Below are 16761 nucleotides of genomic sequence, written 5' to 3'. Positions count from 1 at the left end.
GCACTTTAAACATGATGTCATGCCGATACATCGAGGATGACGTATCAGTCATTGCCTTGGCTGCATGGGAACATGTCTGTGAATTGGGAGGGGGGGATGATTTAAAGCTTTACTTTCTTATCTTTGTCCTCTTTAAAATTCACTTTCTCCCCCAACCAACACGCACGCGCGCGCGCACACACAAATGCGGTGGATGGCCCGCGCGTAATTGGCCGTTTCGGAGGCTCATTGTCCGCCGCCTTTCAGCACGCAGGTGCATATAGTAAAGCCCGAGTCTCCGCTCCTCCCTCGGGCGTCTTTGTTCCCATCTCCCGGCCCCCCCGCTGTGCAGAAAATGAGGGCTGCTTTCTGCTTTGCTTGGTCCTCACAGGCTTAACCCTTTCACCGACCGCCGCCTTTCTCATGGAAATGGGCCAGAACCCTTGCACCGGCTAATCGGTCGGCGAGGGGAGGGGATGGAGGTCGGGAAAGAGTGGGGGGGGGGGGGGGCTGCTTCCACAATCAAGTAAGATTTACCAGCCAAAAGTGTTCCAAACTTCCCTAATGTTGTTGTTTGTATTTTTTAAACTTTAACACAAATAAAAGTATTCACGTCGTCATCATTGGGTGTTGTGTGTAGCATTTTGAGGGGAGAGAAATGTATACAGTATATTTCCATTTGGTAAATAACTGTAGAAAAAAGTACATACTTTTTGGATATGCCCCCTCCTCTTGGTGCGTTGACAAAAACTGAAGTCTGAAATTTTTCCACCTGACAATAAAACGTAACAGTTATATTTGTGTTTTACTACAACTTGCCATCAAGCAGTGAGAAATTAAATTAAATTTTAGTCATTTACTCGTTTTTACACTAGTCTGGCATGAAGAAATGTTCCCGTGTAAATTTGAGGCCGGAATAATTAAAAATCATGTCAAATTAATGATAAATGACGGTGTTGTTTTGGCTGGAGTCTATGGGGGGTGCTTGGGGGTTTGGAGGGTGTGTGTTTGGGGGAGTTCGGGGGATTGGGGTGGGGGGGACTCAATGGAGGGATTTTCTGGTCCAGTAGCTCAAATCACCTAGCAACAGGCAGCGAGGCTTCAACAAGTGGTTGCCATGGATGTGCTGAGGCTGACTTAAAAGTTTGGTACAAAGAGCTGTGTGTGGGTGTGGGTGTGTGTGTGTGTGTGTGGGGGGGGGGGGGGGGTGCGTGCGTGTGTGTGTGTGCGTGTTGCGTTTTAATTGTACACATTTTAGTCGAAATTATATTTTGGAATGTGTTGCTGGTTGGGAGCTACTCATGAAAGTATGTGATTAAATGACGGGCTACAGGTTCTCCTGTGCAGGAATTTGGAGGAAAGTACTTAAGCGGCAACAGGTTGATGTTCCCAAGCGTTGAGTTTGACGTGTGCAGCTTGCTTGACTACTCTGGTTCACACAAACCTTTTGTTTGTGTTGTGAAGAGCAATAATTTTCATGGTAAGCCAAAGCAGTTATCATGAGAGGTCACCGGGTGGCGCTAGTGTGCAAACTGCCGTTCAACAAGCAGACGAAGAAGGTTGGCTTTGATTGCGTTCGACCTGCAGCTCATTTCGAGACGTGTGTAGGTGATTACTACACTATAGATAAACTTCAGGTAAAGTTTTCCATGTTTCACAAACAAGTTATATTAGCGTGGTTCCTTAAATATAAGCACACCTTCTCACCCCATAAATATCTGATTTGGAATAATATAAATATATTGTACAAAAATAAATCTGTATTTTTCTCTAATCGGGTTGAGAAACAGATTATTTTTGTGAAACAGCTGTTTAATAACAATGGACAATTTATATCCTACGCTGAATTTTTAGGTACTTACAAGTTTCCAGCTACCCCTGAAGAGGATGCCATACTTTTTTGATGGCATTCCCACGGGTGTATTAATGTTATGTATATCCTTTGCTTAGGACATAGTCTTCCCTCCGCCCCTTTTATTTCAGTTGTTTGTGATTTGTTTTTAATGCTGGCCAGCTTTTTTTTTTTATATGAACTAAGTTTCCGTAAGAAAGACACGTAAGAGGTCAAAACTGTTTAATTGAAGGTGAAATGTACAACCGCACAAACGAAGTTAACCATACAACTATTCCACAAAATCAAGATTCAAGCGTCACAAAAAATTGACACGTATGTTGTGTGCGCTGGGAGCATTTGAACAGGAGGGGGCAGTGTTGGGCTTTGTGACGCACCTTGGTTGACTTTGGCTGTACTATAGAAAGGTTGGATTAAAATGATAGCAGGTGTAGAACTAGAAAGGGTTCGGAGAGCTGATTGTTGGCTTTCTAGCTTGAGATGGTCTGTAGTTGTGGCTTGTCTGGATCCAGAGCAGCTTTTTCTTGTAAGGATGTCAGTTGAAAACCGGAGTGTGCAATCATTCTTTTTGAATCACTCTGTATTCTGAATGAGGCTAAACTGTTAGCCGATGTTGCTGTTCGGCAATAAATTAAAGACAAGACTGGTAAAACACAGCATGCTGAACAAGGTAGCGCTACTCCTGAATGTGACATGCACTTTCAAGAGTGCTGAAATAAATTGACTTTTTCAGTGATTCATTTTTACTGAAGATGAACCTGTGTTGTTCTCTTCTGACATTTGTATTCAATAATGCACCTGATTTGAAAAATGAAGCAAAATTGCGAAAATGCACGTTTGCTGGAGATCAAAATGAGTTTTGAGGGCCAAAAAAACAAACAAAAATTTTTTTAATCACTATCTGCCATTTTGGTTGTATACTTTCGCCTCGAACGCTTTCATGTCGAACTGGAAAAAAACAACAATGATAAATCCGATTTCGGACTATCCTCGAATGCAGCTTTCAAACATTGACGTCTATGTTAAACAACACCATGAGCACCCATTCCCGTGTTGACGTCGCCGCCATATTGGATGTGACAATGGAGGTAATCGTTTCACACAAATATCTACGATGTCGCATAATATCCACGGCGTAATGTTTGATTGATATTTCTATGTTTTGACTAATGTACCGTTGGCTGTTATGTTTATTTGTCTTGAAAAAAAGATCGTTTGATTCTTGCCATTGTGTATGTTGTACTACTTTGTTCAACTAAACAGTTATAAAACCAACATAAAATAAGACTATTAGCAACGATAAATGGTACGGCTTGTTACTGAATTTACTTTTAACTGTGGTGGCTGTAATTGCTTTATTTATTTTTTTATCAATCTGGGTCTTGTAAATTACTGTTTGAGAGAAATGACCATCGCTATGAAAATTAAAAGCTAGCTTAGCACAGGCAAATCAGTGTTGCGTTCAAGAGCGTTCCTTAACATCGAAATACTGCAGCCGAAAGAATAATAAATTAAATAGAATTGTGAAAAGCTAGTTTAGCACAAGCAAATCAGTGTTGCGTTCAAGAGCGTTCCATCGAAATACTGCAGCCGGAAGAATAATACATTAAATAGAATTGTGATATGTAAATCTTACACTGGTCAATCATATTTTATTATTATTACTATTCGTACTGGTTAAGTTTCAACGCATTGCACTTGCCATTTGTAACATATTAAGATGAATGCTGAAAATTCCTATTATGCAGAAGGCGTTATGTAGCGTAGTTTGTGACGTCAGACCCCTGATCCTGCTTGACGTCATAAACGGTGCTACATAACGCCTTGTCTTACACATTACTTTCTATTCTTCATTTCCCTCCCCCCCCCAGGTTGGACAAGACCGATACTTCCACCTTGCCAATGGTACCGGCTGGGACAGGGATGCCTGGATTGGAGGGTGCTGGGATGGAGTTTCAGCACATGCTGGCTGATCTACAGAGGAAGTGTGAAACCTATAAATCAAATTACAACGTTCTCAAGATAGAACATTCCAGGTACTCCTTTCATTTAATGAGTGTTGTTTAAACCAGTGGTTCTCCACAACTTTATGGGTGATCATTTTCGGCTACTGTTTGCAGACCCGAGTTTAAGAACCCCTGGTTTAACTACTGATGATTATTAATGTTTTTTTTTTTTAGTTTGCAGGATGAGCTATCACATGTACAAGGGGAAGTGAAGCGTCTCCATGGACAGCACAACAAGCTCCAGTCACAGTTGGATACGCAGTCAAAAGAATTTCTGGACAAAAATAGGGAGACAGAGGAGCTTCGGCTGCAGGTAATGAGATATGCAATAAAGACCTAAGGTTCATAAACGCCATCCAAGGTAATCAATTTAGTATAGACGTTGGGCGTTAAGTTGTCTCAACGGGAGAAAAGGCTTATAGGCTGTATTTATAGTTTGGTTGTCTCACTGTTGATCTAATATGAATTGACTGAAGTGAAATTATGGAACCCAATAAATGTCCCAAATTGCAGGTGATGACTCCAAAGCGTCTGGAGTTGCTCAGGGCTCAAGTGCAGCAGGAGTTAGAGGCTCCAATCCGAGAACGCTTCATCAAACTGGAAGAGGTCATGTTGCCAGTCTATACACAAGCTGATACACATTTATGGCACAAGAAAATAAATCAATGTTGCCATTTATGATACATTTGATCATTTTTATCAGGAGTTTGTCATGAATATTTCCTTCGTCCAGTTGCTAATGTTGCAAAACCTACCGACAGAACCACACAGTTGTAATTAACTCATTCACTGCCATCATTGATGACTATAAATGTCAAAATTCATTTGAAGTATTTCTATTAGTTTAACATTTTTTTCCACTTTTGTTAACAAGAGTATGAAAACCTAGAAATAAAATATATTGTACATTTAAAACGGGTATAAAATTTGTGATTAATCTTGAGTTAACTAGTGATGCCATGCGATTAATTATCATTAAAAAAAATAATCGCCTGATGAGATGATTATTAATAATTAGGCGATTAAAATTTTTAATCGCATGACTTCAATAGTTAACTCACGATTAATCACAAATTTTATATCTGTTCTAAATGTACAATAAAAAATTCTAGGTTTTCATACTCTTGTTAACAAAAGTAGAAAAAAGATGTTAAACTAATAGAAATAGTTGAAGTGATTTTTGGACGTTTATAACCGCCAATGGCAGTGAATGAGTAAAAAAAAAGACATCGAAACTACGAGCTCATCTTCTCACTGACCTGTGGCGTGTAGGAGGCAGAGAAGTACAGGTCCGAGTTCAACAAGCTGCGCTACGCCTTCACTCTGCTCAATTCCCAGTTTGAGCACCAAAAGGAAGAACATGTTGGGGTACTGGAGGGGCAGAAGATGCGCTTTGAAGTGGAGGTCAGTTGCTGTTTGCGACTGAATGGATCAGGAAGTGTCACAATTTCAGATGGTCATAAATGTCGTCAACTATAACATCCGGCTTGTTAGATTGCTCATATGAAGAAAGAGAAGGAAACTCTGCTGGCCCAGTTTAAGAACGTGGACCCGTTGTATGAGAGGAAGCAAGTGGAGCTTCTGCTCAAGGAGAAAACGCAGCTCGCCATGTTGCTGAAGGGTCTGCAGGCGGAAGTGGGCGAGCTGCAGGCGATGAAGGACAGCTCGGATCAGCAGGTGGAGAACATTCAGCTCGCTCAGAACAGACAGCTTACGGAATCGCAGGCCGTGGCGAAGTCTCTTGAGGTGAGCCCTCCCACGCAGCGGCGTTTGATGGCGGTTTGTTTTTTAACGGAAGCCGCTTGCAGTCGGAGCGCCAGTGCATGTCCCTGCGACTGGAGCGCATGGAGGCCGAGCTGCGTCTCAGCCAGGAGCGGAACAACCAGCTTACCGGACAGCTACACAAAACGAAAAGGGACGTGAACTCCCTCACCTGCCAGGTGAGAAACAAAAGAATGACACGCAGCCAACATTTTGCTAACATGTTGTTGTCCATTTGACGGATTGTCAGATCGAAAGCCTGAAGCTGTCACACAAGACCGAGGCGGATAACGTCAAACTGGAGTTCACGCGCTCGAAAGGCGAGGTGGAGAGGGAGTGCGACTCGCTGAGGGGGCAGAAGGAAAGTAGGTTTACAAGTTGCACTTCTTTCAGCTGATGGTGGCCAGCCATGCAAAAAAATTAAAAAATAAAAGTTTTCATTCTGTCTCATCAGGTCTGCAAACAGAGGTGGTGGTTCTAAAGGAAATGCTGGAGAGACGCAATAAAATTGTGGTTGAGAAAGAGATGGAGATGGTCAGGAAGGTGAAGTCTGTCTGTGACGAGGAAATGTACAAGACGACTGTGTTGCTCCAGGAAAAGTGTGAAAACATTTTGGGGGATTTAAGACTTATTCAAGAAATAACACATTATATACAATTTATCATATTTTTTTGGGTGCTAGGATAGATTTGGAGCAACATCTGATGGAGTTTGAACAACAGAAGGCGATGCAGGATATTAACATGCAAAGCCAAAAAGACGAATGGCAGGACCAACTTGGGATAGCCAATAAAAGAGAGGAGTCTGTCCGGAAAGAGCTTCAAGTCCTGAAGTCGGTTATACTCTCCGTCCTAAACTCATTTTTAAAATTTCAAGCCATGAAAAAAAAAGAACTTTAATTGAGTGTCAAACATTCTATCTGTCAGAACCAAATTAAAGCAGCAAAGTGTTCAGCTGGAGGAGCTGGAGAGACACAAAATGGAAGTGATTGACATAAAGGAGGTGGGCAGACAAACCCTCATTAGTATTGTCACTGCGGAAAATACATTTTTTTGTGTGTGTGTTAACAGAAAAACCAGGAATTATCACAATCTGAAGCCGAACTGATGGAAGCAAACAATCGTCTGAGGGAAAAACTGGCCATCATCCGTTGCGGGGCGGAGAGGTGCAACTGGAAGCTTTTCCTCAAATCAATGAGCATAAAAATCCCTTCTTGTTGAAATATTCTCTCCACTTGTCACTCCTCCAGGCTGGTGGAAGACGGTAAAGAACGAGAAGCCAAGCTGGAAGAGAAATACTCCCAGCTCAAAGACAAACTGCAGAAGGTAGCATCTGTGGAGAAGAAGGTAATGACAAGCTAATGACAACATTTGCTCCCAGCATAGAATTAATGCTCCATTTTGTTGTGTAGCGGCGAGACAAGGAGGAGAAAAACGAGCAGAGCTTTCACAGGACAATCCAAATGCTGAAGAAACAAATAGATGAGCTGAAACAGGACGGCGCTGCAGCCAAAAAGTGAGTCTCCTGCGAGGCCTTTATTTTGACAAAAATACATTTTTATCATGGTAGTAAAGGCCATTTTTCTCCATCTAAATTATATGAAAAAACATGCACTCGAAAAAACAATTAGAAATCACTACAAAAGTATATTAGTCTGGTTTTCCATCCAATTGGGAACTCCGCCGCTGTAGGTGGCGGTATACACCATATATATGTGATCCACCCGTAATTTAAAAGAAGACCAGGAAGCGACTGCAACATGCAATGACGGCGTACGAGTTTACTTTTTTTTTTTACTAAACCGAAGCGTTTCTTTGCTGTTTATTAATATTCGCTTCTTTAATTCCAAAAAGATTTCTGTTTCGTCGTCCCCCAAAACATACCTTACTTTATCGTCCGACAAAGTTTTTTTTCTTCAAGGTTCTTTATTCATATATAACAAGGAGTATACAGAACAAGGTTAAAGATAGAATATAAAAATCTGTATACAATTAGAACATAAAACACACCAGGGAGGTTAAAGCATATAAGCTAAACAAAATAAAATCAATAATATAACAAAAAGAGAAAAATAAAAGAATACAAGATCATCCAAATAAATAATAAAGTTTACAAAATGTTTAAATTTTTACCGCTTTCAGACACATACAACCAGACAATGCTGAACATTTTTTTCTCATGTATATAAAAAATTCAATAAAGGACGGTTTCTTATGTTTAAATTTAGATATGTGAATATAAAATATCTCTAAAATAATAAGATTTATCAAATAAAATTGTGTATCGATATTTTTATCAAATACACCAAATTATACATGTTTCCATAATAAGGAGAAGTCTGGATAAATGTGGACTATAATAAATTGTGACAATGTACCCCAGAATTGCTTTGTGTATGGACAATGCCAGAAGAACAAATGGACTAATGTTTCTCTCGAATCGTCACAAACACTGCACTTAACATCAAGGTATTTTTTAAATTATAGCAAGTACACGTTCGTTGGGTAAAATCTATGCGCCATTTTAAATAAAATTTCAATGAGTGCGATTTCTTTCTTTTTTTACTGTTCAAATTTTTTACTTTTTCAGTTGCATTTATTTTAATCGGATACTTTTTTTAAGTATAGTTTTTTCTTTCAAACTATGCACGCTCTTACTGTGGCTTACAAAATAAAGATACGTTTTAGGAATCATCTACCTCATTTTTCATTCAATACTCTGGCTCACTATGTTTCTGTTTTGTATGGTGATTCTTGGAGAGTATTTTTTGAGGTGGCACTTGGTATAAAAAGTTTGAGAACCACTGATCATTTAAAGCAAAAAGTTAAAATTTGGTGGGGGGGGGGCTTATTTTTTCTTTAGCTATAGCTATGAATATTTAAAATAACAAGCACAGTCTTGTTTGCACATCTATTCAGTAATCTGATGTTAATGCAACTGTAATTCCACTTCCCCAGAAAGTTGATGGACTATCAGCAGCGGCATAACGAATTCCGACGCCTCCTGATGTGCAATAATGGTTCTTTCAGCGTCAGCACAGCCCAAATCGCCTCCGCATGCCGCCCCGCTCTCTTCCTCGGGTCTGAGATGATGCTTTCCAAAGTGCAAGTATGCCTCACCAGCCATGTTTTACAACGTATGTTACTCCTTTTGGTGCACTGTACATGTGTTAACTTTCAGGTTATGCTTGATCATTGTGTATTTAGGAAGAGGATGAGGAGCAGCGAGAACTAACCCTACTACGTCAGAGGGTGGATGACCTGGAGAAAGTCCAGCAGCGGCAGATGGAAGAGCTGGGATGTATTGAGCAGAAGTAGCAAGACGAGGGCTCTCTATGATGATGTTCATCTTTTCCACCTATCCAAGTTAGTAAATCATACTTTTCAACGAATTAATGATTGCGAATTTAAAAGTGACAAACGTTTAAAAAAAAAAAATAATAAATCACACACTCACCGTTGGAGAAAATCTTTCCATTGCAGTTTTCGTACAATCCACAAGATAGCGCTATATCATTTTGTTTAGGCGCCGACCAACACCCTCACAAAGAAAGAATGCATCTCCCATGATGCTCTCTTTTGTAGTTTTCAAACTCGCTAGCTACTTAGCTAAAAGGCTAGCGAACCGACTATGAGGCAACTTTGGGAAAAAAAGGAAGTATAAGCGTTCATGTGCCCGTTTCAACACAGAATTAGAACTGTAAGTAATAGTTTCGTTTTGAGTGGACACTAAAATGCTCGCGCCTAATCAATATGCACACACCAAGTTATCGATCTTGTAACCTTAGTTCGGGTGTTGCCAGAAAACGATTTGTTTTGTTCTGTATTGTCTTTTAAACATGAATCGGCCACTTTTAGATTAAATGTCAACCCAATCTTGTAGTTGTGGAAGGGGTCTGGTTGGATATCGTGCTTGAGTGGCGGGTGACAACGCGCGATATTTGAATACCAAACTTAAGTTGTTGTTGTTATAATACTCACAGTGCAACGTCAACATAAACGGAATCACTGCAGCAATACTACTTGCAAAGTCCTAAGTATTGCTGTGCCTTTCCTTTTCTGGCTTGTTCACATTAGGATCACTAAGGACACTTATTTGGGCTGTGTTAACATATATTACGTTGCAGAGCTCGTAACAATAGCTTCATTGGAAATGGAAGAGGATGTTTGCCATTGAATGATTTTGTCGTCGTAATCAGTTGCACCAGACTCATCTCGTCTCCACAACAGATGCTGCAGTCAAGCAAGGGAGCTAACTAATCACTTGAGGTTGATTAACAGCCTCGTCCTGACAGCTAAGAGGCTGTGATTGTATCAAATAATGGCCCTACTCTTCGCATAGCTGCCATGGAGACTGACAACAGCCGGACACTCTTCAAACGCTACACCAACTTGACTCAGGGGTCCTCTTTTTGCGAGGACCGTATTGTTATTGTTGAGCCAGCAGCTTGTGGAATCAGACACTGGCCTGCCTAAGAATCCTTTGTGCTTACCTGACTTTTGTTACAGAGATGACATGACCTCCTCGGCCCTCCAGCAGTCTTTTTTGCTTGGGCCGAGCCTGGGGGCCTGCGCGGGGACGTCTGCAACCATGCCGGGCTTGTCCGCTGGGGCCGAGCTGGAACTTCAGAAGATGCTCATCGACGAAAGGACTAAGTGTGAACTTCATCGAGGAAACTACGAGACTCTCAAGGCTGAACACGCCAGGTACACGTTAATCTCGCAAAAGAGTATGTTCAATCAGCGTCCAACATTTTTATTAAAAAAAAAATGTTTTCCCAGCTTGCAGGATGATTTCATCCAGGTACAAGAGGAAGTAAGGCATCTGCAGGCTCAACTCGAGAGGCTGCAGGTGCAGTTAGCTGAGCGCACACGAGAAATTCTGGAAAAAAACAGGGAAATGGAAGAGCTCAGACTGCAGGTAAAGCGACAAAGCTCGTAAAAGGAGGAAAAACTGCTTTGCTGGACTTTCCCAATGGACTGATATGCTTGTTGTGTCAAATATACCAGGTGATGACTCCTCAGCGTCTGGAGTTGCTCAGAGCTCAGGTGCAACAGGAGATGGAAGGTCCAGTTAGAGAGCGCTTTGCCAGACTGGAGGAGGTCTTTTAATAGAATTCTGATGCATTATTATTGTCATTGGTATCAACGCCGACGTTTCTGTTTACTGATTTGTGGTTGTGTGTAGGAGGCAGAGAAGTACAGGTCAGAGTTCAACAAGCTACGCTATGCCTACACAGTGCTCAATGCCCAGTTTGAGCACCAAAAGGAGGAACACGCTCGAGTCGTGGAGGAGCAGAAGCTACGCTATGAGGCCGAGGTGAGCGACTTATGTTTATGTCGGGGCTCCAGACGGGTCGTCACGCTCAAGTCTGCGCCTTTTTCCCGGCCAGATCGTTCATCTGGACAAAGACAAGGAGAACCTGATGGTCCAGTACCAGAATGCAGACTCGCAGCATGACAGGAAACAAGTGGAGGTTCTGCTGAGGGAGAAAACTCAGCTCACCTTGCGCTTGAAGCGTCTGCAGGCAGAGGTGGCCGAGTTGCAGGCCCAGAAGAACCACTCGGAGCAGCAGGCGGAGAACGCTCAGCGGGGTCAGAACCGACAGCTGGCGGAATCTCAGGCTGCTCTGAAATCTCTGGAGGTCAGACATCCACCATTACATCTTCATCACGATACGCTGGAGTCATATAGGTGACGGAGTTTTTGACGCAGAAATGAGGAAGTACAGCTTTGCATCAGTTTTTAAAAATGTAATAAGTAAAAGTCAAATTGGACGTATTTGTACTGTGTTACTTTACATCACCGCAAGGGCAATTAGAGATAGACCGATTTTGTTTTTTTCAGGACCGATACTGATTATTAGTAGTCAAGGAAGCCGATAACCGATATTTGGAGCCGATATTCATTTTCTCTAAAAGGAAAAATATTAGCATCAAAATAAAATATGAAAAACATAGCATGTCTTCAAAAGTTAAATAAAAACTTAAGTTAGCAGCATCTATCAAATTAAATAATTAGTTCCCTGAAGTTTTTTTTCCCCTTGAACATTTAAAATGGCTCTATTGTCGGCCGTTTGATTCTTCAAAATGACTGTTGCCAATATTTGTCAAAATGCTGAATATCGGCCCAGCCAATAATCGGTGTATCCCTCATGGCGATGCGTAACAGAGTTGTTCCCCATCTAAAATGTTGTTACAGGCGGAACGTCAGTCTTTGCGCTTGCGACTGGAGCGGATGGAAAGTGAACTCGGGCTGAGCAACGAGCAGAACAGTCAGCTCACTGGCCAACTGCACAAAGCTGAGAAGCAACTCAACTCCATAAGCGGACAGGTAAAAAAAAAAAATCTTTATTGGATACAAACTTTAAGTTATATTAGAATCTACAATTCTTAGGATTTTTTTTTGAAAGCACAAGGTTATAGTTGTGCTTTGTGGTGTCTCTGTTGACAGTTTGAATGCCTGACGCATTCCCACAAGATGGAGGTGGCAAGCGTCAAGCTGGAGTTTACCCGTTCCAAAGGCGAGCTGGAAAGGGAGAGAGACATCCTGAGAGTGCAACTGGAGGGTAACGGGTTTTTCCTGATCGAGTCACATGGTGGCCTAAGCCTGAGCCACAAACACCGTTAACTCCCCATTGCCTTTTTATTCATATTCAAGGCCTGCAGACGGATGTGGAGGTGCTCAAGCACGCTGTGGAGAGGCACAAAGAAGTTGTTGTGGAAAAAGAGAGGGAGGTGGCCAGGAAGGTGCAAACAGCTCGTGATGAAGAAATCTGCAAATCCACTGTCTTACACCAGGAAAAGTAAGATGAGGAAATAATAGTGAGGCGAGGGGAGGACCCGGGAATTCAACGTTTGCTTGGTAACATTAGGATGGAGTTGGAGCACCGCCTTGCTGAGTTTGAACAGCAGATGGCGCTGCAGGACACAAAAGTGCAAGCCCAGAAAGAAGAGTGGGAGGAGCAGATCCGCACAGCCCGAAGAGGAGAAGAGTCTGTACGCAAAGAACTGCAGAGCCTGAGGTCAGTCTTGTTATGAGAAGGCCAAAATTATTGATTGACGCCATTTACCCAGTTTTATCCAATCACTGTGCCTTGGACAAATGAAATGACATTATCGTGAGAGAGAGAGGGATCCTAATGAACTAAAACACAATGAAATCACTTGCTTTCTAGCAATTTTCTTGGGTCAATTATTAGGTTTTTAGATTTTCTGATAACGCTCATTGTTTGTTTTTCAGAGGTAGATTAAAGCAGCAAAGTGCCCAGCTGGAGGAGCTGGAGAGACAGACAATAGCCGTGTCAAATTGGAAGCAGGTAGGACACGTCGTTACGGCAAAATTGGCCATTTTGGCTTAAATCTAGGGCGGAACAATTCAAATCGACATCACAATGCAATTTTCAAATGGCAAAGGCTGCAATTTTGTTTTTTTTCTCAAATCGCAATTGCAGTATTGAGGAAAAAACTTAATTTAATCTTTCAAACCTACATAAAGTTGACCCCCCCCCCCCCCCAATGCAATTTTCAAATGGCGAAGGCTGCAATTTTGTTTTTTTTCTCAAATCGCAATTGCAGTATTGAGGAAAAAACTTAATTTAATCTTTCAAACCTACATAAAGTTGACCCCCCCCCCCCCCCCCAAATGCAATTTTCAAATGGCGAAGGCTGCAATTTTGTTTTTTTTCTCAAATCGCAATTGCAGTATTGAGGAAAAAACTTAATTTAATCTTTCAAACCTACATAAAGTTGAACCCCCCCCCCCCCCCCCCCCCCCACACTTCCTTCCCGCTCTCTCCTTGAATAGAAAAACGAGGAGCTGTGTGCAGAGCTGGGTATGTTGTCACGGTCTGAAGCCGAGTTGATGGAAGCAAACCTGCGACTGAAAGCCAAAGTGGACGGCATGAGGGAGGAGCTGAGGACAGCCCGAACCCAAGCTGAGAGGAGTCAACATGAGGCAGAACGGTACATAAATCACTACTGTTACGTGCCAGAGGATGGTAAGATGTTAAAAAGCCAGGTGAAAAAAAAAAAAACGTGGAGCAGGTGGATGGCCAAACACAGGGCAAATTTAGAGAGCCCGCACTTCCGACATAATCACTGGCGCTACCTTTAAACAGGGGACTCACAGCTGTCAGAAAAAATCAACATCCGGTTCCTGGGCTAACTTCCGAGCCTGAGCTCGAGTTAGAACACTCACGGAAAAAAAACATCACGCAAAACTGAAACTTGACGTGGACTTTCTCCTGGAACGGAAACAAATGCTTCAAAAATAAAAGGCTTGAAACATTCAGCAGGGGATGCGTGAGGTGTACTAGCAATGGTGGGGGTAACTGCTAGCCGGCACGGTGTTAACTAATCCAACCCCTTTTGCTTTTGGGACGGCCAGCTTACGTTTAAGCACGTCGCAGTCTGCTACTATGCGACCCGTCTTGTGGCAGTAAAAACATTGCCTGACCTTTTCAGGTCTGGACCCAGTTGAGGTTTGGAGTTGAGTTGTTTTCTCTTTTTGGCCAGCCTTTAATGGAGCCGGTTCACGCTTAAAAGCGGTTTTACGAGTGAGGGAAAATGAATCCGCCAAAACAGCGGCCTGCTGGAGCGCAGAAACTTTTCTGTTCATTCATGTACACGAGAATGCCAAACAATGTGGACAGTTTTTAAATGGTTTTAGCAGGACCAGCTCGCGCAAGGCGTTAAAATCCGCAACCTTGCTAGCAGAACACCACCTGTCAAATAGCACGGACTTCTCTCGAGCAAAATCCACAAAACTTGAAGCAATTGGTTTTTTTCAAATCCCGAAAACGTTGCCTGTAGGCTTCGGGCACCAAGTCGTAAGATCTCAGAATTGCACCTTTCAATAAGTCATTGTCAGAAATTGACAAAGAAGCGCAGGCTTCTAGAGCTTTTCCAGTTAAGCTTGCACCGCAACAAATTTGCCCAAACATCTTTCGGCCAATGCAGCACGAACTAAGAAAGCAGCACACTCGCGCGCAGCACCTATTCGATGTGTGAGAAAGTTCCGACGCACAAAGCAATCCCAGATAGCTACCTAATGAATGAAATGCCATCAATGCAATCCAGCCCACTTTAAAACACCACCAGTTTGCAGTTAATAATAAACTAGCCGCCTCGTACCTTACATTGTAAGTGTTAAAGCTTGCGTGTCTCCCTCTTCTTCCCATGCGTCGTTCCTCCGGCAGGCGGGTGGAGGAGAGTCAGATCGAGTGGCTGGAGGACAAACACAAGCTGCAAGAGCGAGAGGCAAAGATGGACGAGAAGTACTTCCAGCTCAAAGACAAAATGAAGAGGGCGGCGGTTGCCCAAAAGAAGGTTCGCCTTTATCCTTGAATTGTCTTTTGTGTGGAAATAACCACAATGTTGTAGTGTGACGTGTGGACAAAAGCCTACTAGAACCATCTGGACTTTATTTGGGGTTAACTAGAGGCACTTTAAAAGCTGGCAGGTTTGTGCTGACTGCCGTTTAACTCGCAGCCATTTTCCTTTCTTTCTTTTTTGTTTGTTTGTCAAAGAAAAAAAAAAATATTATAACTGGCAACCATTTTCACTGAAGCAATCCCCTTCACTCCCAGCTGTTTTACTGGCTTTTGACTGATTTTGCAAGGCTCACAGAAGATTCTGTTCTATTGCTATAAAAACATGAAAGATTAGAGTCTTATTTCATCAGGGAAAAAAAGGTATATTTCTATCCTTTTCCGGTTTGCAGCAATTAGTAATAAGCAATATAGCTAAGTTTCATCAATATTCACAAATCTGTTTAGAATTGTGAGTAAATGAGCTTTTTTTCAACATGGCCCTGGTTGATCTATTTTGCCGTGCTGCCACCTGCTGGCCGTTTTTGTAACCATTTCTTCAATCGCTCTTTGCAGTTGAGGCTGCATTTCTGTATGCTTTAGCATTAAAAAAAAACAACAACAAAGACATTTAAATATGTCTTTGAGACACTTAAAACATTTAAAATAGAACGCATTTGGGAGCAAATGAATTAAACCAAAAGTTTAGAAATTGTGTATCTTCTTTCATTTTTTTGTGTAGAGACGAAACCAGACGGAGAACAAAGAGAAGAGCCTGCAGAATAAGATCCAACTGTTGAAGGCTCAAATGGAGGAACTCAAATTGGAAGCTGCAGCAGCCAGCAAGTGAGCCTCGCATTGACACCAACAAAAAAAGTGTAATATTGGCATTCTTCGGGGTGACACAAGTGCCGCCATTTCCAGACGTTCCCTCCACTCCGAGGAACACACGCACCTCCGCAGAAGGATGCGAGAGCTCCAGCGGCGACACGACGAGTTCCGGCGCCTGCTGCTGGGCGACCAGAGCGGCTTCAGTTTTGGCCCCGCCATCCTCACCTCCACACAGAACCCATTCGTCGTCAGGGATGCGGCATCTAACGTACCGGTAAGCGGACATGTCGACATGTCACCGCGTAACGGGACACAATAAGAGCTCCGCCGGCGTGTGTGTTAAGGGAGAGGAGGAGAGCAGGGAGATGGTCCTGCTGCATGAGAGGCTGGATGAGCTGGAAAGAGCGCAGCAGCAGCAACTCGAAGAACTCGACGGGCGTGGATGAACATCTACGAATGAATTATGGACTGTATTTTCATTTTTAGCTTTTCAATTCAAGTCACTCAGGTCCATTTTTATGTACTCGTACCAATGATAGTGGTTTGGCCAATTTTGAAGTTCACAAAATGACATGGCCAAATAGTCTGGGAGTGAGCTAATTCAGTCCTGCAGGTTTTTGGATGTTTCCCTTCAACATATCGGATTCATATGATCAGCAAGCTCTGCATAAGTCTGATAACGATAATGTTCATTGGAATCAGGCGTGTTGGAGGAGGGAAACTCAGGACTCCAAGGACCAAAATTGCCTGTTTACGACCATGTACAGTAAGTTTTTTTTTTTTTTTTTTTAATAAACAAATAGGCTTTTTAAAACATTTTTTTAACAACCATGTGTAGTAAGGCTTCTTTTTTTTTACGGCTGTGTAAAAAAAAAAAAAAGACCAAATATCGACATGAAATAAAAGCTGGAATTCTCAACTTTTGTCTCACATTCATCTTCTGATCTGAAACTAAATGTCTTCACTGTACAACAAAAACAAAGGAATCGACCATGCCGTTCTCATCACAAACAAAATAATTT

At 42.2% G+C, this 16761-nt stretch overlaps 2 protein-coding genes across 3 annotated transcripts; both read left to right on the top strand.

Annotated features, from left to right (window-relative positions):
* The first annotated feature begins 2827 nt into the window (after positions 1-2827).
* LOC147159640 (centrosomal protein of 83 kDa-like) lies at positions 2828-6600 on the top strand. 2 transcript variants are annotated; one of them, XR_015090421.1, is made up of 11 exons: positions 2828-2919; positions 3703-3867; positions 4012-4150; positions 4351-4443; positions 5110-5241; positions 5332-5583; positions 5646-5777; positions 5849-5963; positions 6053-6197; positions 6286-6430; positions 6525-6600. XR_015090421.1 is itself a non-coding variant. In XM_086058203.1 (10 exons), exons 2-10 carry the CDS (start codon positions 3734-3736, stop codon positions 6495-6497), a joined length of 1359 nt encoding a protein of 452 aa, XP_085914329.1. In that variant the 5' UTR covers positions 2828-2919; positions 3703-3733; the 3' UTR covers positions 6498-6600. The 2 variants fall into 2 exon arrangements, 1 of the variants encoding a protein (XP_085914329.1); XM_086058203.1 differs by having other exon boundaries at positions 6281-6600.
* Positions 6601-8557: 1957 nt separating this feature from the next.
* cep83 (centrosomal protein 83) lies at positions 8558-16651 on the top strand. The gene is made up of 17 exons (XM_086058202.1): positions 8558-8706; positions 8805-8963; positions 10107-10304; positions 10380-10518; positions 10608-10700; positions 10786-10917; positions 10991-11242; positions 11800-11931; positions 12052-12166; positions 12259-12403; positions 12473-12622; positions 12841-12916; positions 13405-13562; positions 14798-14927; positions 15651-15754; positions 15833-16013; positions 16084-16651. Exons 2-17 carry the CDS (start codon positions 8854-8856, stop codon positions 16183-16185), a joined length of 2217 nt encoding a protein of 738 aa, XP_085914328.1. The 5' UTR covers positions 8558-8706; positions 8805-8853; the 3' UTR covers positions 16186-16651.
* Positions 16652-16761: the final 110 nt, after the last annotated feature.

This window comes from Leptonotus elevatus, chromosome 17, assembly GCF_054856555.1.
Source record: "Leptonotus elevatus isolate MCC_2025b chromosome 17, RoL_Lele_1.0, whole genome shotgun sequence".
NCBI classification, from domain to species: domain Eukaryota; kingdom Metazoa; phylum Chordata; class Actinopteri; order Syngnathiformes; family Syngnathidae; genus Leptonotus; species Leptonotus elevatus.
The sequence above is the reverse complement of the archived record's forward strand: the minus strand, read 5'-3'. Positions and strand labels throughout refer to the sequence as shown.